Raw genomic sequence first — 27747 nt, 5'->3', positions numbered from 1 at the left:
TCATGCCTTTTATTCAGAAGGAGTCCCTTATTATGTTTCTGATTTGATTGTTGGGTTTGACTTGGTAAACTTTGGACACTAAAGGCACACCTTTGTAAAACACATAATGATGTTTGTAGTGTTCTCTTCCAGTGTGTAGAAACCTTCAACTAAACACCAAGTTAAACCAGAGTCAGTGAAGATGGTACTAAGGTTTCTCTCATTTAAGCTGCACTCACACTAGGCCATCCATACCTTGCCGTATTCTAACCATGCTGAAGCCCATTTGACCCCCTCCCCTGTCCCCCCTTTGGCCCCACTCACACTGCTCAACACATCCAGGCCTGAGCACGGATGCGTCACACACCAACGTCATCACACCGAGCATCCACTGTTGATGAATTTATATATGTTGATGACTCAGTATACATAAGTGTTGTTTTATAGGCTGTAAAACAGCAACAGATTTATACAATATCTGATCTGACACCAGAGTTATTTCAGCTGACCAGGGATCAGTAGGCTACGTTAACTATACAGAACCCAGTGAGAAGAGAGAAAGTGGTTCATAGCGGATGCTGCACCATACAAGCTCTCACAGGACAGCCTGTGTCCAGAGCAGGATTAAATGTTCAGATAAAAGTTATTTATTTATTTATTTATTTATTTTTACCGCGATGAGAGCGATCTCAACTGTCTGATGAGAGCTGGAGGTGAATATGCCACAGGATTAATAAACGATGTTCCGTCAGTGATCAAGACCACAATTGCACTTCTTGGTGACATGAAATAGAATTAGAGGTAAATTAATTCAGTGGATGATAGTATGGCATTATAATATTATAATAAGAGAGGTTAAATCAGCCGTGAGATTAACCCCTGCACACACCACGTATTTGGCACTCTCCTTTAAGCACAGAGGATGAAAGGTGTTTGTTATCCTGTGAGCTGCTGTTTATGACTCAAACAAGGGAAGAAGAAGCTTTATTTTACAGACCAAAAACCTCTCACAGTCATTGAAGCCTGACTTTGCGAGAAACTGGTCAGAAACGGAACTGGACTGGGATCCATTAGAACAAGGTCGTAGTAGAGCTGTGCGAAGTTAAATTCTTCAGCTCTTATGAAATCTTTGTAACTTGTTAAAATACAATGAGACAAAATATATAGTTCTCGCTATCTTTCTAGAAAAAATCCTGCTGTCTCTAGCATGTAGCTCCTGCCTGGTGTGCAATCTGCGTTCTGAAGCTGGTCCTTTTGTTGTTACTTCACATTACATCACATTCCCGCCTTTATGGTTCAGTCTTAAAAATAAACACTTTATTGTCAAAAAAACAATGTATAATGTAATGTAATGTATAATGTAATAATGTCTCGCCCATCCGAATATTTGAAATCAGTTGTTCCAATCACCTCCATGGCCACAGGTGTATAAAATCAAGTACCTAGGCATGCAGACTGTTTCTACAAACATTTGTGAAAGAATGGGTCGCTCTCAGGAGCTCAGTGAATTCCAGCGTGGTACTGTGATAGGATGCTACCTGTGCAACAAGTCCGGTTGGGAAATTTCCTCACTCCGAAATTTTCCACAGTCAACTGTCAGTGGTATTATAACAAAGTGGAAGTCATTGGAAACGACAGCAACTCAGCCACGAAGTGTTAGGCCACATGAAATGATGGAGTGGGGTCAGCAGATGCTGAGGGGCATAGTGTGCAGAGGTCGCCAACTTCCTGCAGAGTCAATCACTACAGACCTCCAAACTTCATGTGGCCTTCAGATTAGTTCAAGAACAGTGTGTAGAAAGCTTCATGGAATGGGTTTCCATGGCCAAGCAGCTGCATCCAAGCCATACATCACCAAGTGCAATGCAAAGTGTAGGATGCAGTGGTGTAAAGAACGCCACCACTGGACTCTAGAGCAGTGGAGACGTGTTCTCTGGAGTAACGAATCACGCTTCTCCATCTGACAATCTGATGGATGAGTCTGGGTTTGGCGGTTGCCAGGAGAACAGTACTTGTCTGACTGCATTGTGCCAAAAGTAATGTTTGGTGAAGGAGGGGTTATGGTGTGGGGTTGTTTTGCAGGAGCTGGGCTTGGCCCCAGTCCTTATGTCAAACCGATAGAACACCTTTGGGATGAATTAGAATGGAGACTGGGAGCCAGTCCTTCTCGTCCAACATCAGTGTGTGACTTCACAAATGCGCTTCTGGAAGAATGGTCAAAAATTCCCATTAACACACTCCTAAACCTTGTGGAAAGCCTTACCAGAAGAGTTGAAGCTGTTATAGCTGCAAAGAGTGGACCGACGTCATATTAAACCCAATGGATTAAGAATGGGATGCCACTTAAGTTCATCTGTGAGTCAAGGCAGGTGAGTGAACACTTTTGGTAATATAGTGTATATGGGGTTGCATCTGAATGCTGTAGCATTTTAAATAGATTTACACTTGTCTTGTGGATAAAGTGACAGTCCTACTGTCCAAGTGACGTTCATCTATGAAGTAAAACTAAGCAGGGATGTTTGTTCCAGAGACCGTGAACCATAACTAATAAATGTGAATGTAATCAGAGCTTTGAAGCCCTCAGGAGCCCTCAGTATACCATCATTAGTGCTATACAGCCTGCAATGATTATTCAACCCTCCTCGTTTTCATGTGCATTATATGTTATGAGGTTACACTTAATTTGGTGTATACATTACTGCAAACAGCTTCCTGAGCATCCAAACTGTTACCAGCATGGATGTAACTGCATATGTTTGCATTTAAAAAAGCAGACTGTAATAGCATAATGAGCGTGTTTGTGTGTGCTGTGTGTGCATGCATGTCTTTGATTGGAGTGTCTAATTATTTAGCCAGTGTGTTAAAAAGGAAACTATAAGACTGCATAAATTATTCATGCGCAGCTCTCATCATCACTTTGAAGGAAAAGTACAAATTTACTTTCCGTCGTCTTGAAGCAGATGACAAAATTATTCTGAAGTCAAGGCAGTCATTTAAATTCAGTCGGAAAAATTCGACATGAAAATACACAACGTGACTGATTCAGACTGCAGCTCTTAACTCTCCGACCCCTGCCTCGGACTGTTAATATAAGCAAGTATGTGTGAGCCTGGAGGTACACAGTGTCCGGATTATTATCAGATACTGACCCGACAGTTACTGAGCTCCTCGGCTGTGAAGATGATGGTTCCACATTTCTTCCCTGGAATCCCACTGAGAGAGAAAGAGAGAGAGAGAGAGAGAGAGAGAGAGAGAAAGGCTCATGAAAATGGAAAACTGCAAAACAATAAAGACCTACCCTGCAGTTATTTGTTTATGCAAAAATTGGCCATGGTGATTTTCTGCTTGAAAACAATATGTGTAAACCAATTGTAGAAAAAAATGGAAACACTTAAAAACATATTTTAAAAAACAGATAAAATTTGCTCGCTGCTACCTTCTTTGTGTTTCAGCATTTACATAAACTAAAGCAGTGGTTCTCAAAGTGGGGTCAGGGCCCCCTGGAGGGTCTAAAGCAGGGCTGGACTGGGAGGAAGATTTGGCCCAGGCATTTTTGGCATCTAAGGGTGCTTTTACATTAGGCCCAGTCGTTTCGAATCATGCCGTGGTGCAATTCCTCCCCCTTCCCCTGCTGGCTTGCTTTCACACTGGCAACATCAGTCCGTGGCCAGGCCCACTTGAATATGTACTCAGTCTGAAACAGCAGGTGGAGGTATGCACATAGCTGGATTACAAACCTGCCAAGGAGGAGGAAAAAGAAGAGGCTACAATGGCAACCACTTGGGTCATGACCTCAGCACTGACTGTTTTTCCTTTAACCAGCCAAAAAAGTCCATCCTGCTGCCATGGATGGTTTAAAATTACTTTTTAAGATGCCAGCAACGTCACTCTTCATATCTCCACATCTACGTGCAGCTCAGAGGCTTACATGGGCTCGTGCTGAGCTGTTACGGCGATATTTGAGGAGACAGTTGACTTTTATTCCCTTTGCATCTCATCTCACTGACTCCAACCTGTGTTCATCCGTAAAGTGAGTCATAATGGACTGGATTGACTGGATTCTGGTGATTTCTGCCTTTTCTTGATGAAAAATGTGTAAAGCTGCTTCGCCATGGAAAGAAGTGTAGTTTTTATAATGATGTCAAAACTGATACAACACACTGTCCCGTGTCTGGGCGCGGTTGCATTCACATCTCATCCGAACCATGCCAGAGTCCACATGAATCATGCCCGAGACCATCTCCCCAAGTGGGCCTGGTCCTGCTGTGCAGGGGCGGTTCATTTGCATTCACACTTACCAAAACGAACTGGACTTTGGTCTCAAGTGCACTTTACGTTAACTTGATTCTTAAGTTAACACAACTTGTTTTTCTAATGACCTTCAACTGTTTGGTCTTTCAGAGTGTTATCATAAAGAAAACAACCAATGGACTGGTGCCCCTGCACCATGGGGCCAGTGATTGGTGGGAAAAAAACAAAAAAAACAAAACAAAAAAAAGAAGATAAATCGTACCAGCCCCAAAGTACGTTGGCCCAATGGTAAAGTGTCTGGTATGCTTGAGTGCCAATCCCCCACTGGTATCAAGACACCAAATCAAGAGAAATGAGAGACATAAATGCAAAGATGTTACAGTGGTTAAATAGTGGCAAAAATTGATGAAAAGTGGCAAGATGGGCCAAACTGGCACAAATGGGTTAAGAATACAACAAAAAGGCAGATAAAAGTGGTGAAAAATATGTTATAAGTAGCAAAAAGTTTGGGAAATTGGGGAGGAAAAAATGGGCTGAAAGATGTGAAAATGGATTAAATGTGATAAATGGGACAAAAATTTGGCATACATGGATTAAAGGGAAAAAAGCTGCTGAAATTGTCAGATAAAATAGTAAAAGGGGGTTTAAAACGAGCGAAAAAAAAAAAAAGGGAAAACTGGAAAAAATGGGCTCAAATGGGAGTCAGAAAATGCTTTCCAGACCATGCAACTGTACCGAACCAAAACATTTGTTAGAATCGGCATTACACAGAACCATGATGATAAGCAAACAAAAACAGGTTTCTGTCAGCCATGTGTATAGGGGCATATGCAGTAGAGGAAGACCCAGGTTTCAAGTTTGTTTAAAGTGCTTAAGCATGTAACAGTGTCCCATCCTGTGCATTCATATACCAGTCCAAGATCTCTGGACTGGTCCTTTACTGCATAAAGGAGCAGTCCAGGAAGAACTGTTGCACCCTGCATTAACCTACAACAACACAGCAGCAGCTGTAGATCAGCGGTAGAACTGCAGGTCAGACAACCAGAAGGCTGAGGGTTTGATCCCCCTGCATTTGTCTTCTTTGAAATTGGAGCAGTAACCATGGAAACATCATCTTATTATCATACTTTCTCTATTTTATATACTGTCAGTGGTTGATTCCATCATATGTGCAAAAGAAAACAGAACCAAAACTCAGAGCTGAGCCGTTATCAGATTGTCATGAACAAGCTTTACCACTGTAGTGATGCAGATAAACAATGCTGGAAGCAGTAAACAGTTTGTCCTTTACATTAGACGATGGTGAGAACATGGAGTCAGCAAACACAGGCTCTGTTTCTTCTGTGCAGCAGATGGTGGAGTTAAGGCTGGACTGTAATGAATGTTTCTCACAGTTTGACCTCCTCTCTCCTGAATGTTAACAGGGAGACACTCACGTGTGGAAGGAGATGATACTTTGCTGCAAATTACACATTTAGACAGTAACCTCCAAGGATGACCTTTTCCTTTCCCCAGGCAGTTTTTTTTAATCTCCTGATCCCATTGCAGCAAGTCACATTAAATCCTGGTGATTAATCACAGCAGCAGAGACACACACCAACCACCATGAGATCTTCATCACTTACAATTATCATGGATGAGGAAAAAGAAGACTTCTGCTCTGGAAACACGTGAACAATCTTCTGTCTGATCACAGCTATGTCACTGCCTCCTCATTTCTCTTCAGAGCACACTGGACGTCTCATTCAGAGATGATTTATGGGCCAAGATGGATTGGAAAACAAGACCTGAAGTCATTAAGAAAAAGGAGGAGTCCCAAAGTTTGGCGGAAGCTCAGTGTGCTTTTTGCTCAGTTTTCTACAAAGCTGGAGAGGGTTTTTTGTACTTTAGTCATCTCTGTGTTCACTTGTTTGTTAAATCTTTTGAAACTGACAGAGAGGTTTGAGAAATGGTAAGATATTTGTGAAAAATCAGAGGATTGACAAGTTTAACAAATCCTCAGCAAGGAAGAGCCAACTCAATTTTCTGTCCACCAGCTGTGGCCTCCAGCACGGATCATTGGTTCCTAAAAGCACTGGAGTCTAGGGTTTAAAAATGTCGTGACTGGTCTGTGGAGTGACTCAATCCTCTATTTCCTCTCTCTGAATATCAAATCTTCTGTGTGTCTGATTATCAGCCCATTACCGGAAATAAAGTACAGCAATAACAATCCAATCTAGGCCTAATCAACAACAGAATGGAGGCAAGACTTTATGACTTGTGGTGTTCATTTGTAATAAAAAAAATCCAAACACAAACCAAACAGCCAGAGAGAGGAAAGAAAGAACAAAAAAGGAAGTGAGGCAAAAAAAATCTGCAATAACTAGTAAGCAACTGATCTGAACTGGCCATGTGATAGACAACTTAAAAACTTGTTCAGACCCCAATGACAAGGCGACGGACAGATACGGATATGTTTCAACCACAGAGACTGCAAAACTGACAACGTGGAAAACTGTTCCGTGGTCAAATTGATCAATATTTGAAACTATTTTTGTAAACCATGGTCACTGTGTCCTGTGGGCTTGTTATAAGTGCACAGTTCAAAATCTTCTATCTTTGATGGTTTGGGCTTACACGTCTGGAAAGGCACTATCAATGCTGTAAAGTATAGTGAGGTTTTAGAGCAGCATATGCTCCCATCTGTAAACTGCCTCCCACCCTCATAGATCTTTAGCTTGAGGATGCTCCAAAGGTTCTCAGTAGGGTTGAGGTCAGGGGAGGATGGGGGCCACACCATGAGTTTCTCTCCTTTTATGCCCATAGCAGCCAATGACACAGAGGGATTCTTTGCAGCATGAGATGGTACATTGTCATGCGTGAAGAAAGTTTTGTTACAGAAGGCATTGCTCTTTTTTTTGGACCATGGCAGAAAGTGGTCAGTCAGAAACTCTTTATACTTTGCCAAGGTCATTTTCACACCTTCAGGGACCCTAAAGGGGCCTATCAGCTCCCTTCTCATGAATCCGGCCCAAAACATGACTCCGCCACCTCCTTGCACCAACCATCCACTACTCCTCCATCTGGACCATCCAGGGTTGCACGGCACTCATTAGTAAACAAGACAGTTTGAAAATGAGTCTTCATGTATTTCTGGGCCCACTGCAACGGTTTCTGCTTGTGAGCATTGGTTAGGGGTGACTGAATAGTAGGTTTATGCATGACTGCAAGCCTCTGGAGGATCCTACACCTTGAGGTTGGTGGGACTCCAGAGACACCAGCAGCTTCAAATACCTGTTTGCTGCTTTACAATGGCATTTTAGCAGCTGCTTTCTTAATCTGATGAATTTGTCCATCAGAAACCTTCCTCATTATGACTTTATCTGCACGAACCTGTCTGTGCTCTGAACCAGCCACAAATTTCTTCACAGTACATTGATCATGATCAATTTTTCATGAAATATCTAAAGTTTTTTTTATTCCTTGTCCAAGGCATTACACTATTTGACACTTTTCAGCAGCAGAGAGATCCTTTTTCTTCCCTATATTGCTTGAAACCTGTGGCCTGCTTAATAATGTGGAAAAGTGCATTTTGAGGTTTTTATTTTTTTGAAAATAATGGTTATCATTATGAAGTTTGTTCTAAAACATTTGAATTATGCTCTAATGGTTGATGACTTGAAAAATACTCTGACAGTCATTTGTATTAATATTCTGGAAAATAAGATAAAAATGTCACTTGCTTAATAATGTGGAAAGCAGTGTACATTTTACACAGTGAACCAACTTGTTTGGAATTGGGGTTGTAAACTTGAAGCATTAAAATGTCAGAAATGGAGGAGCAACTTGTAAACTTTGGAACATCCCATGTGTTTTCACATTTCCTGTAAAATGGTAAATTGACTTGAGGTTCTATATCACTTTTCTAGTCATCTGACTTCTCAAAGCCCTTTCATATCACCTACCATTCACACCCATTCACTCCACATTCACACACTGATGGAGCAGGTTGCTATGGAGAATGAGAAGCCCCTCAACGATGCTCAATGTTGGGTGTTGCCCACTCAATGCTGCCTTACCCCTCCTGTAAAACCTATGGGGTGTGAGGAAAATAGCAACAAAAAAGATAGTTTGCGACCCACCAATATAACAGTACTTAGAAATTTAAATGGAACAATGTGTATCTGAGAGAAATCATTATAATGGAAGGCTTAACAACAAAGTGGAATAGATTGACAGTTAAATTTTATGTGATAGAAAAACCTGAATTAATTGTAATTAATTAATCTGTCTGTGAGTGAGTTACAATTAATATATTATAAACTATGGTGTAATAAATTTTTGAAGATAATTTATAACAACTTCAGTAAATCTTTGTTTTCATTAGTAGAAGTCATCTCATTGCGCTAGCTGGTTAGTCTGCTACTTATCCTGATGTTAATACAATGATTAGAAACAAAGAAAATGCATGGTCAAACGTGAAGCACGTAAACGCCGTATGTGGGTATGATAGCAACTAAAAAAATGAATTATATCCGTATATCTAAAAAACATATATCCAAATGTTTTATTTAAACAAGTAATTTCCATTCCAAATAATTTTCGTACCGGACTGTTTACTTCCTATTTCTTAAAAATGGTTGGATGACATTGATCAATGGTGATGATGACATAATGACTAGACCAAACGTCTGATTGGATGACAGCTTGAAAGGGGGCAGTGCCCAATGCTTGACAGTGGGCGATGTCAAACGCTAGTTGGTCACCACCCACTGCTCATTGGTCACCCCTCACTATTGCACATTGCATTGAGGGCTACTCGTGGAGAATAAGCCAGTGTATGTCATTCAATTGCATCCAAACACATTTACATGCCACTGACCACCAGAAGGAGCGAGTCAGGGTTAAATGTAGGGGAATGAGGAGACACTTGGCTCATGATTCTACTTTTTTTACTTTAATAACAGAATATATGACTACAAAACGTTTTCTCAGGTCCACTTTGAAATGTTTTAACAATTAATCCTGATTAACTAAATATCACTGTGTCTTATACGGCATGTCTTGTCTAGCCATGGTTCAAACATGCACTTCATTTCATATGTTCATGCATGTTGATAGTCTGTCACATTACCATTACTTCACTTCCTATTGCTACAGTTGTAATGAAAATAAAGATAATAAAAACAGTGGGATAAGTCTGAATTATCTTTATATTTGAAAACATTTTTGAAATATGAGTAAAACACTGCATCAATTTAGTTAAACTATATCTTATCCTCTATCAGGGATGTAACCGAACACCTGAAGAAATCTGCTTGATAATAACAAGTTTGCTAAATATGCTTGTTTTTTTTGTTTTTTTTTTTGTCTAAAATTGTTATGGGTCATTTCATGTGGGTGTCCTCATGTGGTCTCACAGTGTGGGATATATATCACACACGTGTTAATTTAGCAAGGAGTAAAAACTCAAACAGCGTGTTTAGGCAACTATATCTCCAAAGTGCTCTTTGGCAGACCATGCTTGCTGACCAAGTCCACCCCTATAAGACCACTGATCTCTACTTCCAGCAGGATAATGCTCCATGTCACAAAGCTGAAATTATTTCAAACTAGTTTCTTGAACATGATGATGAGTTCACTGTTCTCTAATGACCTTCACAGTCACCAGATCTCAATCCAGTAGAGCACCTTTGGGATGTGGTGGAACAGGAGATATGCATCATGGATTAAGTGTCTTGCCCAAGGACACATCAACATGTGACTACAGGAGCTTGGGTTCAAACCCATGACCTACTGCCAGAAGACTGACTCGACCTGCTGAGCCAACATACCAAAATCCTTCTGACAAAGAGCACCAAAATCACTACTGCAATGTTTATAGCAAAACCTGAATAGTTACAAGCTAGCCACATTTAGCTTGTTTTGAGTTATAAGAGCCGAGACTCTTGTTGTTGGTGAATTAATCTGTTGATGACTGTGTTGGTCATCCCGCTGAACACCACTCAGTGTAAGAATATAAACTTAAATCTGTCATTATTTGTCGCCATGTGTGGGCCTGACATATTCTCTAAATTGGTTAAGATTTTACCCCGTACCAGGATTTAGAGAAAATTGGGTCTCTACAGGTCTGAAATATTTGACTTTTTCAGATACTTTACAGAGAGTTACTCCTAGCAGAGTAACTGTCATCTGTGGGCTTTTATTTAATTCCAGTCAAAAGGTCTCCAGAATGACACTCATAAGGCCACAACTGCCATGCTTACAGCCCTTTTTATGTCCTGGATAAAGCAGGATCTAGCTGCGAGGGGACAAGTTGACAGAAAAGCTGCATAATTAGAAGTTATCAAGTCCAGTCAAAGCCTGGGAGAAGTTGTACACCTTCATCATCTAGTAAACTCAGTGTGGCTGGGAGTCACACTCCACCTCACAACACGACAGAGCGATTCGTTCCATCCAGCTGAAGCCGCTCCGCTGCGAGCGGACCGCCTGATGCTGATCTGTAAACATCCATGACACGTTCAGCATGCACAAACACACACGATCCATTATGCTGGAGGGAACCTCAGATGATATTATTGCACACGCCCACAGTATAATCTCCTTGAGAGGCTTTTTCTTGTCACCTTGAACCGTGTTTATACCTCAGTCACTCTATTGTCCATTTCTCAGCTGCGATTGTAAACACAGTCACGTCACCTCTGCTGCTAGAGGGCAGGTAAAACTCAAACACCCTCACCCGAAACAAAAATCAATCCCAACACTTCCTCCCTCTCTCAGCATGCTTTTCTTTTTAATCAATCTGCACTGACCCTCCTCCTTTAGCAGAGCAAGCTAACAGTAATGTATGAGCGTCTGCAGGCTGCCACAGCTCCCATAATGAGTTTTGCTTTGTCACGTGTTGAGAGGGGAATACCTGCAGCGTGCAACACACACGCACGAGCACACTTGTTATGCCATTACTTGTCACTGATGATCTTATTCCTATTCCTGAGGCAGCTCTGCTATTAAAGGCTCAGTGGTTGTAAAGCTGCAGCAACTTGACGGGAGCAGAAGCGCAGCAGGATTTAAGAAATCGATACAGCAAAGATGAAGAAAATACCTTCAAGATGGAAGTCATCAAATAAACTGTGTGAGTGTCAGTGTTTGTCAAGTCCTTCAGCACAAGTTTTCCCACACAATTCTTGTCCTCCTCCCACATCCTCCACTGCCTGATGTGGGTCCCCACTCCCACACACGTTACACAAGCTTACAAGCTCAACAATGCATAAAATGTTCAAACCTCAACTTTTATCTTCTTTTTTAATTAACTAATTATTTCAGTTTAACTAATTTAGTAAAGCATTGTAATTCTTCATTGTGTGACCAGCATGAGTTAGGGAAAAAAACACCCAAAACTGAAGAAGCAATGGCATCCTTTCCTATGTGAATGTATAGTTCTTTACCTCAGACATAAGAACAACACTTTTAGAGGGCAGAGGTAGATGTGGAGAAGTGAGAATGTGCCAATGGGGAGTTACTAACAGTTCTTCCTCTCTGACACACATGCTCGTTTATTCAGTTTCGGCTCCACACTGTCAGGAGTGTTGTTGAGGGAGCTGCCAAGTGATTTTATTCAGCAGCAGAATAGAAGAACTGAAATCTTGTTCAGGGAAATCTACCAACTAGTCTCCCTTTAACACCAGAAAGACAACCACAGCGTGAGATTTAAATGTTAAAGGAGGGTAACCTGACACGTCTGATAGACTTTTTCATATATTCAAAGTATGGGATATACACTATATTGCCAAAAGTATTCACTCATCCATCCGAATATTTGAAATCAGGTGTTTCAATCACTTCCATGGCCACAGGTGTTTAAAATCAAGCACCTAGGCATGCAGACTGTTTCTACAAACATTTGTGAAAGAATGGGTCGCTCTCAGGTACCGTGATAGGATGCCACCTGTGCAACAAGTCCAGTAGGAAAATTTCCTTGCTGCTAAATATTCCACAGTCAACTGTCAGTGGCAGCTCAGCCACGAAGTGTTAGGCCACGTAAAATGACGGACTGGGGTCGGCGGATGCTGTGCGCAGAGGTTGCCAACTTTCTGCAGAGTCAATCGCTACAGACCTCCAAACTTCATGTGGCCTTCAGATTAGCTCAAGAACAGTGCGTAGAGAGCTTCATGGAATGGGTTTCCATGGCCGAGCAGCTGCATCCAAGCCATACATCACCAAGTGCAATGCAAAGCATCGGATGCGGTGGTGTAAAGCATGCCGCCACTGGACTCTAGAACAGTGGAGACGTGTTCTCTGGAGTGACGAATCGTGCTTCTCCATCTGGCAATCTGATGGATGAGTCTGGGTTTGGCGGTTGCCAGGAGAACAGTACTTGCCTGACTGCATTGTGCCAAGTGTAAAGTTTGGTGGAGGGGGGATTATGGTGTGGGCTTGTTTTTCAGGAGCTGGGCTTGGCCCCTTAGTTCCAGTGAAAGGAACTCTGAATGCTTCAGCATACCAAGAGATTTTGGACAATTCCACGGTCCATAAAGACATGGATGAGAGAGTTTGGTGTGGATGAACTTGACTGGCCTGCACAGAGTCCTGACCTCAAACTGATAGAACACCTTTGGGATGAATTAGAGTGGAGACTGAGAGCCAGGCCTTCTCATCCAACATCAGTGTGTGACCTCACAAATGTGCTTCTGGAAGAATGTTCAAAAATTCCCATAAACACTCCTAAACCTTGTGGAAAGCCTTCCTAGAAGAATTGAAGCTGTTACAGCAACAAAGGATGGACCGACATCATATTAAATCCTATGGATTAAGAATGGGATGTTCATATGCAAGTCAAGGCTGGTGAGCGAATACTTTTGGCAATATAGTGTATGTCACATTCATGTGGAAAGGGCAGGACTTTTCAACAAGAAAAAAAAAGTGGTAGCCTGTTGGTGGATAAAACCCATGCTGAGGCCATTTGGGAAAAGTGAAAAACAGTGTGAATATAAATGGTTTCGATGAGCACTGATGGACTGTTAGTCTATTCACACAACAGCCTCTGTCATCAGTGTGAATGTCAGATAAATGGGTGAAAAAGGCAGCCAGTGAGGAAGTGCTTTTAATAGCCAGAAGACAACAAAGGTGCCATTCAGACTAAGTCAATTAAAAATATCTAAGCTACATTGCTAAAGCCCAGCTTTTCATATCTTGTCAAACAACTGATGGAAAAAATGATCAAGTAGTCAACTGACTTAAAGACCTAGATGTTTCTTTCTCTAAAAAGTGAAGCTTTTCTGCAGCAGTTTGTGTGTGCAGCAACAGATGTCTGAAAAATGGGTCAGTTCACACAGAATGAGTTTAACACTCACACCAACCAGACAGCTGATCATTAACATCAGTATCCCATAAGTATGAGCAAAGATTCAAAAGGACTTCAGAATGCTTAAATTAAATATCCTGAAAAAATGCTGGATGTTTCAGAAAGCTTTCTGACTGAACGAAACAGTAGAAGTTTGACTGCTTTTCTAAAAGATCACAATTTTTTAAGTACCAAAATAACTTGAGCATCATTAACACAGTTAAGATTCTTTATAAGTTTTCTTCTTGAACTGTCTTCCTGACTTATTTGCTTCAGTGAAGCTGTTATATAACTCTTCATGTTCATGTTGAACCTTGCTCCATATAGGTTAATGTATTCTCAATACTATGTTAATTCTATGTAAATCAAATACATGATTAAAGAGCAGTGATTGATCTTTTTACCTTTATTATAACCAGGTTAGTCCCAGTGAGATTTAAAAAAGTCTTTTTAAAGCAAATCAGGTCAACTCATCATCATAATGTTGGAGAGTAAAATATATAACAGCAGAATAAGGTCACACTAGCATGAATACAGAGCAGCATAGACAGTAATTCAATTTATATGAAACTAAAAATAAATTAGGATTAAGTTGATTATCATGATGCTGTGTGAATAGCTGTTTTATTAAGGCACTGAGGCTGCAAACAGATTATTGCAATAGCATAATGTATGTCAAATTAACTGAGAGGAGATCAGACCTGCAGTGCATGATGGGAATTCCACAATAAAGTGAAAAAATGTACAAAATCCCATCCAAGGCACCACATCAGACTTACATGACTCAGATCAAACTTCCTAAACATACAACACTGATCTCCAAAGCATCAATAAGCACTGTCAACTATTCATCACTTCTAATGCTTTCAGAACTTAATCTTATAAATATGTCCACCTTATTCATAGCCCCCATGATTCTTAAATATGGGCGCAACTTGCGGTCCTTCCTCTCTGAATGGGTCTGAGTTTGGACATTAAAATATATAAACTTTATCTGTTTCACCTCAAACAGGATTATATTATTACTTCTCCAGCCTCTACTAGAATCACGACACTACCTCAGAAAACCTAAACAGGTATATTTAACTAACTTTATTAGCTTCATATCAGTACAGTAGTAGATGATCATGTTTTGTTCAAAGGAGTTTGGACACCACCTTCAGATTACATTTCTCTTTGCAGTTTGTGGGGTTGCTGAAATTTTAATTTCATCAACTAGTCCCTCATTAAATGTTGGAACCATGTGGACACAACTCTCCATGACTCAGGTTATTAACTCTTCAGCTTGGTGAATGTCTAGTTTTGTATTAATAATTAATGACAACTGAATAGTGAAAGAATCACATGCTCAATGCATTTAGACAGTGAACAGTATTTTTGAAACCGTTGTTAAAGACATATTTGACTTTGCAACGTTATTAGTACCAGGGATGAAGCAACAGGTACTTAGCATTACAGAAAATATAATTCAAAACTTTAATCTAATAGAACTTCACTGATTTAACAATAATCAGGCAGTTTATTGCCGCAAATAATTATTTATTTCAGAACAACCACTGTTGATGCTAAATCACTTTGTTTAAAGCCCTTAGAAGAATCGTGTTTTTGCTATTATTGTTACTGTACTGGAAGTTTCACCCACATTTATAGTTAAAGTGGAGCCCCAGGAATAAGATGGTGTCCACCCTATTCACTTTTTTACAGTTAACGATACAAACGGTGTGAACATTTGATTACAAAAATAAAACAATATTTAGAGATTCAAGTTGAATTCCTGTCGAAACAATTGTCCCTCGTAGCTAGCCTCTATCGTTAGCCGCTGCACTAGAATACATAAATTTAATGTACTTCCGCTTTAGCACTGGAAGTTTCACCCATATTCAAATTTACTGTAGTGGCCCAGGAATAAGGTGGATTAATTAGGGCTATAAAATAGTTAAAACTTTTAAACAAATTAATCACGTTTGTGGATTATTCACTGAGATTTTCAGTGAACTCATGTCCTCAACAATATAAATCAGACTCCAGCTTTGCTGCAATCCATTTGTGGTCCAGTTCTAGTTAAACTATGCTAAAGCTACATCCGAGGTAATCACTGCACTGGAGGCCGCCATTACAAATGACTGAGTACAACTAAACCCTGCCGATAGCACAACTCTGTACGGCTCTAAAAGAAGAGTCACTCACACAGTTAGTCAGTCACATACAGACCCATCTGTAGGGCAGACCCCAGCGGTCAGCCACATATTAAGTAATTAACCTTGTAATTTAATCATAATGCTTTATTTTTCACAGCTCTAATTATTATTTGTTTTTTCAATTTCCTACAAAATGGGAGATACATTAATGGCAACAAATTTGTCTTTCATTTGGTGTTTTGTCATTTCTCTTGTCCCTCTCCTATTCCTGCTTTTCTCCACCCCTATCCTAACCTTGCAAAGCAGATGTATTCACCGGTTTCCGTGTTTGTCACTGGCGAATCCCTCTAGCAAAGTTCCATCTGAACAAATGGGCCCTATAGGAAAGTGACAGGACCAATCGGTGATGTTTAGGGAGTAAGAGGCAGTACTTCACTACTTTCACAGTAAAGGGCCAAGTCATGACGTAAGCAAGCAGTGAAAGAAGCCGGTGCAATTAGGGGGGGATCAGCAAGGATGATGCTATTGCATGAGTTTTATCCGAACTTGACGACCTTCCTTTGTTAAAAGAAGAACTCAGAACAGCATTGAGTTGTTTTCTTTGTGGAAACGATGTTTTTGCTCTTCTCCTGACTGGAGAAGATATTATAATATTAATGATTACCACGGTCCCCTATAACAGACCACAACAGAGAGTACGGTCTAGACCTGCCCTCTTAAAGTGTAAAGTGTATTATGCATAGGCACTATGCAGACAAAGATGAAAGAAAGAAAAGCAGTCTCCTAGCATGTCCAGCCTGTATTGTTGGTTAAACCTGCTTTTTACCAGGTGAACACGACTGGCTTCCTCACATGTTCTAGGTCTTTCCAGAGCATTGGCTGTGAAATTCCTCAAAATTGATGCTATAAGATCACCAGATGCAAATCTTTGACACATGCAGCTGGCCTGAATCGATCATACATCTTCATTTCTCATTTCCCAGCAGGAGGCACATGCTCTCCCTGACCCTCTCCGAGAAGATTATACAGACTTAATGTGACCAGACAAGAAATTCTGTGATTTTAAAGTGTTTTAGTGCTCTCCTCTAATATTGATCTCCTGGCAACAGAGCAGAAAAAAAATCTTTTTTTATCTTCATTAAAAAGATGTATCAGACAGGGGGCTAACAAAAAGTTCAAAACAAAGTAGAAGAAAACATTTGAGAGCCATCTCCATACTGTCTAATGAAAAGGAAAATGAGATGCTCCAGTCTTTGATAAAATATGTTGTAAACAAGGGAAAGGGGGAAAGAGAGTAATCATTCTTGTTGCAGAGTCTATTTCACAAGCAGTGCTCACTAATAAACTCTCCTTCAGTTAGCTGGGAGCATTAGCTGTGTCATTAGCTCCCCTACATTAACTCTGTAATTGTCAACACTGTTTTCAAAGCCAACAGAGACTGATCAGGTCCTAACACAGAACTTTACTCCGGCCAAAACTTTGCTGAGAAAATGAAAGTGTCTTCTACCATGCAAGCTTTTAGGGCAAAGATTATAACCACTGACACTATAACGAGTTCAAATTTGGGGATGTCTAGAAAACATTAGAGAACAGGGGATCAATGTGAATCTAACATAAATGGAAAAACTCAACAGCTTCCACTCTATTTGGAAGACTTTCCACAAGAGTTTGGGAGTGTTGTTTTTGAGGGGACCTGTGCCCATTCATTCTATGAAGCATTTATGATCTGGCTCGCAATCCCTGTTCCAGTTCATCCCAGAGGTGCTTGATGGGGCTGAGTTTGCATGGGCCAGTCATCAAACCATGTCTTTATAGTCCTTGCTTTGTGCACTTTGTGAGCTTAAGAGAATGGGGACCCTGTTTTGCAATATAAACACAACAGTGAAGACAGATCACTTCATGTGGATGTGCCAGTAGGTATTCTGCCTCCTGCAGCAAATAGTTCCAAACACTTTTGCTTTACTTTTCGGCACCTGACATATCATCCATCTTTTTATACAGTCTTCAGAGCATATGTGTGTTCTAAATAATGCAGGTCAATCTGAATATGCTACCAGTTATGCCCAGCAGCCCTGAATCTGTGCTGCTCAGCATCCCGTCATGTGCATTTGTGTGTTTCACATGAATATGCATGCAGATAATATGTGCAGAGAAAGCACATGTTTCTATTCTGACAACATGTGAAGTTGTCCCACTGTCAAAGAGCCTCTCCCATGGGGCTTCCTCCATGGGGGGGCTGATGTTCAATTTGATTACAAGGCAGGGGAAGAGGAGAAGAGGAGGCTGACAGGGCGGCAGGAGGAGGGGGTTACCCGTTAATGTGGGCCTCCACCACATACAACCCCGTCCCTCTCTCTCTCTCTCTCTCTCTCTCTCTCTCTCTTTCTCTCTGCTGTCACCCACTGATGGGGATGACAAGGCGACAGGGCGACTGACAGCCTGAGCCACTCTTTCAATTACACAGCTCTCTGATGAAAAGCTTCATATTCTCCAGAGAGAAGCAGAGGATGGAGGGATGCAGGGAGGAGAGAATGGAAGTGGTCGGCAGTTGGGGATAGGCAGAGGGGATGTGAGTTAGGTTGATGGTAAGTGGGAAGCAAAGAAAGGAATTGGAGTAGGAAAGAATTGAATTTTATATGAAGCTCAGACACAGAAATCTGAAAGGATGGGAGCATGTTCACTCAAAGCATCGGCCTGTTTTTAAAAGATTTAGATTGGACCTCTGGTTTCTGTCAGGTAAGAGTGATACCATTAAAAGAGAATACAACCATTTCATCTCCATCTGCTGGAAGTAACAAAGAAAATCACAATCGGCATTTCACACAAAATTACATAAAATGCTTAAAGTTAAAAGGCAGATATTTCTAAGTATAAAGCAGCTAAAACCCTTAAACATGTATCTTTCCCTGTACAGAGGAAAAAGACTGTTTAAAGTAAGGCTGTTTATAGATTCATTATGATAGAAAGCATGGGAGGAGTAGAATTTGAGTGACCCTATAACACACTAAAGATCTGTGATTTAAAGCAGTGTAACCTTTAACTGTTTATATTCTATTTACAACCCCAAATCCAAAAATATACATAAAATGTAAATTGAAACAATGCAAACCCATATTTTCTGGACTGATACTTCACTCCGCTTTGTTCGAGATACCCTGCAGATCTTTTTTAAGTGCTGGCCACTGCCAAACCATGTCAATACCCATCAATCAGAAATTTCCAGAGGAGGATGTGACAAGCGTAGAACATCTGGTTCTTTCAAAATAAAACACAATGCATGGACTCCCAATTGTAAATCATCCCCATATCAACATTACATCTCATCCTGCAGTGAGAGCAAAGGGTCATTGAGAGGTCAGTGGGTCACAGAGCTACAACGGCGCCATTGATGAGGAAAAGTTAAGTTTTAGGGATATTTAGCCTAAGAATTTTACATAAAACCACAGATCCTTTAAGCAAACATTAACCTTTTAACTTCCTAATGTACTCACCCAATGGAGGAAGCAATAATATCATAGACTTAGACCGGAAGGATGATAAATTAATCCCAAAAGTTAAAATAGTTCACTTTTGACATACTATTCCTGCATGAACTCGCAGTTCTCCTGTAATGTCCTCCTGCTGATCAGGGCGGACCAAACCTGCGGCGCTTCATTGCGCGGTGCAGTCGTCCTATGTGGAAATTGTGGGTTAGTTTTCTGGACTGCAGGTGGGCCAGTTCAGCTGTGATGAAAGTGGTACGTGGGATGCTGTCTGGATGGAAGCATATGTTGCTCTAAAACCTCATCTACTTTTCAGGAGTGATAGTGCCTTTCCGAATCTGTAAGCTGTCCATACCATAGGCACTAATGCAACCCCATACCATCACAGATGCAGGCTTTTAAAGCTGGATGGTCCCTCTCCTCCTTAGTCCACAGGACACAGCATTTGTGATTTCCTAAAAGAATTTAAAACTTGATTCATCTGACCACAGAACAGTTTTCCGTTCTTCCGAGTGTCTGGATCATATAGCTTCTTTTTGCATGATACAACTTTAATTTGTAGATCGCACGGTGAACTCTGTTAGCAGACAATGATTTCTGGAAATGTTTCTGAGCTCATGCAGTGATTTCAGTCCAGAATCATGCCTGTTTTTTATGCAGTACTACCTGAGGGCCAGAGGAACATGAGCAGCCAACACTGAAATTTCTCCAGATACTCAGATTCATTTGTATTTATGAAGTATCTCATGACATGTGACATTTCAGGCTCCAGTTTTCCATCAGACAAGACCAAATGTGGAAATACACCTCCATATCCTGAGGATTTAGACTTAGTCTTTCTTTTGCTTTTATAAATGAATTCACGTCATGGACTCCTGAATAAGTGAAAAAAAAGCCTTTTTTTATGAATATGCCACAAAATATCCATCCATACATTTTCTGTAGCGCTTATCCTGTTGGGGGTTGGAGGCTATCCCAGCTGTCATTGGGCTGACAGACAACCAGACACTCTCACCTACGGGCAATTTATAGTGATCAATTAACCTAACGAGCATGTCTTTAGTGGTGGGAGGAAACCGGAGTATCCAGAAAGAATCCCATGCATGGGGGGAACATGCAAACTCTGCACAGATAGGCCCTGACCAGGAAGCAAACCAGGGACCTTCATGTTGTAAGGAAACAGCACCAACCCCTGCACCACTGTGCAGCCCGCAAAGAAAAAAAAACTGATATTTCTTATAGAGTAATATGAGTGTTTGTTTAGGAGGTGGTGGAAGGGTGTAGCTTTCAGGACTTAAGCCCCGAGTTTTAACTCAAAAGCTCCAAATCTTTCAGGTTGGTAAAAATTATGTTGCTTTTAAGTGTTATGATCAATAAACCTAACAATATATTGATAAACAAATGAAGCCTGCTGATCACAACATGGATATTTCATTCCTATAGCCAAACTTTATTTAATGGTTATCAGCAGAGGTGGTAGTAGCGTGTTAAATTTACTCCGTTACATGTACTTGAGTAGTTTTTTGGAAAAATCCTACTTCTGAGAGTAGTTTTTGAGAAGAGTACCTTTTACTTCTACTCCATTACATTTGTGATGAAAAAACTATACTTCTACTGGGTTATAGGTAGCAAAAATTGTGAAAAAGTAATGAAAATTGGCAAAAATAGATGAAAAATTACAACAATTGATAAAGGTGGGATAAGAGGCAAGAAAAGTGGTTTAAAGGAGTTAAAGAATGGCAAAAAAAAAAAAAAGTGTGTTAAAGAGGCAGGAAAAGGGCTGCAAGTATCAAAAATGGGTTAAAGGGGCAAAATGGTGCAAAAAAAGCCAATGGCAAAACAGTGAAAAGGCAGGAAAGTGGGTTAAAAAGAGAGAAAAAAGCAAAAATGGGTTAAAAGTGGAACAAGATATAGCAGAAACGGTAGAATGAAGCAGTGGAGTAGTGAAAAATATGAAACATGAGTTCATATTGGTGCTACATCATAATAGTTGCTGGCCCATTCTCCGGGATTTTCAGGAGCCCGACCAATCCTGCTGTCAGACCTGTCTCCTTCTGGTCTACAGCATTATAGATTGGGATAGATCTCACTGGTAATGACTAAAAACGTCCTGTGTTTTTACAGAAAATGCAAACACTAATAAAATAATATGTTAATCTGAACAAAATATTGATGTAATTTTTCTTTATTTGGATGTCAGGCCGCCACGGACTCTGTCAAGACTAAATCTGGCCCTTAGTGCAAACGATGACCCCTGCTTTAGATGATTGGATGGTACAGATCTTATTGTTATGACCTTATCTCATCTGAAACTTCAGTAGTTATTCTGCTTTCTCTTTAAGCCATCTATAACCACACACATGCACACACATGAATGGTTAACTTGTGTTTTGTTTCATAGATTATCTAACCAGAGATGTGTGGATAGTAGATTTACTCACAGGAATCATAGCTAATCTATGTATCTGAAAGGGTGGATAATAGCATCTAAATTCTGATTAATGGGGATGACTTATGGATGGTTGAAATAATGAATAATTAAGGAGAACAACATGAATTACACTGTCTGTAATTGTTTTTATATGTCTTACATGCAGGAAGGAATTCATCAACCACATATGGACATTAATTCTATTTCAAGTCTGTTAAATGATGCAGCGATCACAGAGCAGCAGGAGACATTACTTTACCATTTACACACTGGCACAGTGGTGTAACCTGATTGATTATTTAAATGTCTGAATGAATAAACAGGCTCAGTCAGAGTCTAATGTAAGTTTATGTTCTGTGTTCTTCTACACACCCAAAAGGTCAAAGACAGTCCAGGACTGTGCAGTGGAATATCGAGTGAAGCAGTGACACAGTTGTGGCAGCGGGCTGAACTGCTGGAGTGACACAAAGCTTCAGAATCAGAATCAGAATCAGAATCAGAATCAGCTTTACTGGCCAAGTATGTGTGCACATACAGGGAAGTTGACTCCGGTAACTTTTGCTCTCTTGTACAAAAAGAAAACAAACAGAACTTAAATAAGTGAAACAAAGAAATATGCCATAGATGTAAATCTACTTATATACAAAAATGGAATTATGACATGCCTCAGAGTCCATTAGTAAAGCAGACATTAGCTGGTTAATATATGTAAGGGTAAATGCCCAACAAGGTGTCCAGTTATCAGGGATTAATAGATGACATGGATAATAAAACTAATTTATAATTTCATACATTTGTGATCAAAATAGAAAGTTTTACTAAAACAACAATTTCTTTCCCCCAGCAACGCCTGAGGGCTTGACTAATAACTGGAATAGCCATTCCAATCCCATAACATTCTTAGGGAATGTAAACGTTATTCAGTATTCCAGTAAATAGACGGGCCATAGATACGAAGTCACAACAAAATAAAAAAACTAATTCGCTTAGCACACTTTCTGAATGGATTTATCAATGAAAAGACATGAAGACAAGTGAGACTGGGAGTCATCTGTGATCAGACTATAAACCTGTACATTAACATGAACAGTCATCTGATAGAAAGCTTAGTTTTAGCAGACCAGCTGTCTGAACTAACAGAATAATTCTCACTTCTGCACTATGAGGTCACAAATGTGAAACGGAGTTGTCCACGCCCTGCAGGTGCTGATTGTCCGTCAGACACGTCAATATTTATCAGTTATTATCACGCCGGTTTTTCAGATGTTTCCTTTCTTTTGTTTATATTATTTGAATCTTCTGACAATAGTTTATAGCTGCTAGAACAGGAGGGAAGTGAGTTTTTTTGCAACACTCTACTCTCAGAGTTAAGGTGAGCCTGGAAACAAGACGTACATCGGATGTAGAAGATAAGACCACCTTACGTTACTGGTCTTAAACCTGGAGTCTGTCATTTTATGTATGTCAGTTAAGTGATGGTTGATGATGGTCTGCAGGCTCCTTAGGCTGGCAGCGCTGTACTCCCTGCTCAGAAAATATGACTGTCTTAGGTTGCCATAGTTACTCCTAACAGAGTAACGGCTAACTGGAACAGTGTAATGATTTTTTGACCGGGACTACTTGTGAACTTCGAATGGTGTCCATACACCATTCGAAGTTCCAGAGCCAATCAGAATCGAGTATTCACCAAGACTATGGTATAAGTGTATATATTTCATGGTTGAAGGGCGCTGGCCAGTAGCAAGTAAATGTACTGTTGTGCATAAGTTTTCAATATAGGCACGAAGGATCCCTCACAGTGGACACGACAGATGACAACAGACATGTATGTCACACGGCAGCCAAGGTCAAGCTCGATGGCATCTCTTTTGTCTGGGTCTCTTTACCCTGGTGATAAGACCAGACTTTGTTTGATGCCACTGATATGTTAGATTATCACATTTGTTTACGAGGAAACAGTGGACACCGAACTTGTGCTGGTATTAATGTTGCTAACTGAACTTTTTACATGCTCACAGTTACTTTTTAAGATGCCTGACTGGACCATGCAGGTCTTTGCTGCTTCATACGACACTCCAGAGACAATTCTGGATAAGGCCCAGTTAGGGTTGGTTTGAAAAAACTGAGACTGAAATGGTCATTGCAAAGAGGAGCTACTTTGCTGCACTGCAAACATGCAAAGCAGCATTTTAAAGAATAAAGACCTCTGCTTTACTTCTCTTCAAGCCATGAAAGCCATGCATGGATATGAGAAGTGCAGCCTCTTTAACACCATCTGTGTATTTTAGATCATGAGCTATGACTAAAATGTTTGAGATGTCTAAACTGCAAAAATTACACCCAACAATCACATGGCTGACTCTGTTTCACTCTGTTTTGCCTTAATCCCCCCCTCACCCTTCCTAATCTGCAGGAGAGCGCGCTGAAGTATGAATGAGGAGCACACACACCCTAACAGCTCGCTCTTTTTGAGTGCCCATTATCATGTGAAATACATGGCTACATGGGCTTTGTAGAAGCACATCATTTATACATCTACACCCTGGTGTCTGGGTTCTTTTCTGGGACAAATTCAGGAGCATACAAGTGCAAAAGCCTCAAGCACACCACTTACCTGAAATATTTAGTTTGTTTAACATGACAGAGGAAGAAGCCAGGATTTAACATCTGTGGTGGCAGCAACCATGGCTGCAGACAAGATGGCCATTAGCACCTTTTGACAATTAAAAAGTAATCCCATTAAAGAGATCTTCACAAACTACATGGCACAAGTAGAGTGTATCATTTACAATGTTTTTGACAATGTAGTGACTCTGTCTGCCCTACCGTGTGTTTCTTTATGTTGCCAGCAGCCACTGAATCGAAGTGAGTTGGACTGAAGAAGAAAAATAAAGAGATTAAAGTGGGTTGAAGCAGTTTTCCTCTTCTTTCTTCCACTCCAATTAAAGTCTGCACTTGACACAGACGTTTCTGCCTCCCTGTCTCTGTTGTCCAATTGCTCTCCCTAAAAGTAATTAAATAACAAGCAGCGACACAACTGAATAAGTCTGTTTGTTTTCTGAGCACGTGCACAGCAGATTGCCTGTAGGGGGCAAGAGGATCGCCTCCATTCTATCTAAAATAAAGAGCTGGATGAAGTCAAGGTAGCTTCTTGTGCTCGAGGACTTTTTCAGATTGAGAATTCTTTGTATAGTCTTTGATTGACCATGGAAAATAAAAAGGTTAGAATGGACCTGAGGACAATCAGAACACCCATCCATCTATCTTCTGCTCCTCTTATCCTGTCCGGGGTCACAGGGGGGATAGAGCCTATCCCAGCTGTTATTGGGCAAGAGGTAGGGTACACCCTGGACTGGTCACCAATCAATCACAGAGCTCACATGCAGTGTTTATTTCATCAACTAAAACTATGACTAAAAATGTTTGCCAACAACCTCTTTTCATGACAAAAACTAGGCTAAGACTAACAAAAAATAGATCTGTGATGATTAAAACTGACAAAACGTAGGTTAAGTTTTTGTCAAGATGACTAAAACTAGACTAAATTGTAAGGTAGTTTTCGTTGGACATTCAAAATCTGTCATATTTCTTCACTGTGGGTAAATCTGTCAAAAACACAATGCAGCTGCCTCTCAGCTGTAGAAAGCAGGGAGCCCAGGTTTGGTAAGGTGCAAAGAACACACTACCATGATTTGGAACCAGATTTAGGCAGGATAATAAATACTTGGGCTAAAAGTAAAGACTAAAATGTGAGGACTTTTTATGGACTAAAACTAGACTAAAATGTTTTTGAGTTTTCGTCAACTAAAACTAGACTAAAACTAAAAAAAGTATAAAGTACTAAAATGTGACTAAAACTTAAAGACATTTCATCCAAAGACTAAGAGTAAGACCAAAAATAAAAATAGCTGCCAGAATTAATACTGCTGACATGCAGAAACAACTAGGGAAGCTCACACTCACACCTACGGCCAATTTAGAGTCAACAGTTAACCTAACAAGCATGTCTTTGTTGGTGGGCAGAAGCCAGAGCACCCATAGAGAACCCATGCATGCACAGAGAGAGCATGCAAACTCCACACTGTATGGCACTGACACTGAGGTGGAACAGGGGTTAACAGCACTAACCCTGTCACCACCATGCAGCCCACAAACAGAACAAAGTTCAAATAAATAGGAGTAGCACGACAAAGTGAATACTCTCAATGTAATTCCTACCTTTTCCAATATTTGCACAAAGCTTGCAGCAAGTTAAGGAACTCAAACTATTGTTTTTATAACATTAGTGTTTGATAAGTTATCATTTTACTGTTTCTTTTACTAATTAGATACATCTATATGAAGCATACGACAGTGCTGTCTTAATATGGCTGACAGTGATTTGGAGTGTTTCTGATGACATATGCTGAGTTACACAGCACACGGTCCAGGTGCTGAGCGAGGTATAGAGAACAAATAAGGATGGGTTAAAGGGATATTTCAAGACTTTTTAAAGTTGGGTCATATGAGGTGCTTGGCTATAGTAGTGGAATCAGTGGTCCTGTGGATATTACGTGCTCAGAGAGATCCGCAGCATAATGGCTCTAAATGTGAATGTTTTATCCGCATAGTTTAACAAGTTTTATGTAAAAATGGACCAAGAAAATACATTGGCTTACCTGTATTTTTGTTGTGACGAAAAAGTACAAAGCACTTCATTTCTCCTGAAAAAAAGCCTCTGAGTCAGGTAAAAGCAACATAATTTTTACCAACCAGGTGAATAACCTGATTCAAACCAATCAGAGCGAAGGCTTGCTTTCTATTTAACAGTCAGGGTCACCTGCAGGCTGGTGCGTTGGTATTTACACGGCAGACTGAAGTTTTTATTCTTAAAATAGACTGAACTTTAGCCCATTGACTTAACTTTTTTCCCTTGATCATAACACAGAACACATAGAGCAAATTTCGAAGAGTATATGAAAAAATTGATAGTGGATTTATGTTATATTTTGCACTTAGCATTTAAAACATATATGTATTTTCTCTGCTGGAATCTTTGGCTGTATTCTACGATGTGTGCATAGTGGACACTGGACAGTCTGCCTTAGAATCTGTGAGCTCAAATGTTTGAGGCATTAATTTTAATGTTTAGGATCCAACTCCAAATAAGGAGCCAAACAACCAGCTCCACTGAGCTGAGCCAAAAGACCTGCATTACTTTAAAGCAGAGGTGGGGGACTTGAGTCACATGACTTGACTCGAGTCAGACTTGAGTCACAAATTTGAAGACTTGAGGCTTGCTTGAGGAACACTGATAAAAGACTCAACTTGCTTGTGACTTGGTCTTCATGACTTGAGACTTGACTTAGACTTGACACAGATGACTCAAAAGGACTTGACTTTTTTTATTTAAATATTTGCATTTTTTTACATTAGAAATTATGTTTTATTTTGAAACATGATCGGGTGATTTGACAATGCAATGCATGCAGCACGCAGCACGCAGCACGGACTAACAGCGGTCCGCAGGTCAACACAGGAGCAGCAGTCATGGAGGCAGCTGGACTAAGAATAATTCAATTTGGGTTCAAGGATTATGTTGTCGATGACAGAATGAAGAAGAGAACAGTGGTATGCAAGATCTGCAGCTCAACAATCAGTGACATGACCATCACAACATCCAACTTCATCGTCACTACAAAACCCACAAAGAAAGGTACACTGTAAAAAATGTCCGTAGAAAATACGGCAAAAGACTGTCAAATAGCAACAGTAAAAGACCGTAAAATAAATAAACATATATTACTGTATAAAATACACAGAATTGCTGTAAATCAAGCAACGGTATGAAACATAAATTTTTACAATTAAAGTACGTAATAATTACAAAATTGTACCGTTTAAACGAAAGAAGATTGTGAAAATAAAGGAAAAATACTGTAATCTTCAAGACGGGCAATTACTCTAAAAATTACAGTAGTATTTTGTTAAAATTACAGACTTTTCTCTCATGTACATTTAAATTCACAGTAAAAATCTGTGAAAAAAATTGCAATCACATACCGTAATTTTAGCAGGGACAAGAGGTTAAAAACTGTATGATCAGGAAAGTTCTGTAGAAAATACAGTAAAACCTGTCAACCTGCAAAACCTGTGAACAAGCACCAA

General features: G+C 40.2%; 1 protein-coding gene across 1 annotated transcript in view; it reads right to left on the bottom strand.

The window, feature by feature from the left end:
• LOC121506932 (copine-9-like) overlaps nt 1-27747 on the bottom strand; it is a 330340-nt gene that overhangs the window by 111416 nt on the left and 191177 nt on the right. The window contains exon 8 of the mRNA XM_041782988.1: nt 3129-3192. Coding sequence (XP_041638922.1) covers nt 3129-3192 — 64 coding nt within the window. The remainder of the gene's footprint in view (nt 1-3128; nt 3193-27747) is intronic.

Source organism: Cheilinus undulatus, linkage group 3, assembly GCF_018320785.1.
Source record: "Cheilinus undulatus linkage group 3, ASM1832078v1, whole genome shotgun sequence".
Taxonomy (NCBI): domain Eukaryota; kingdom Metazoa; phylum Chordata; class Actinopteri; order Labriformes; family Labridae; genus Cheilinus; species Cheilinus undulatus.
Note: the sequence above shows the minus strand (reverse complement) of the source record. Positions and strands in the feature narration are given on the sequence as shown.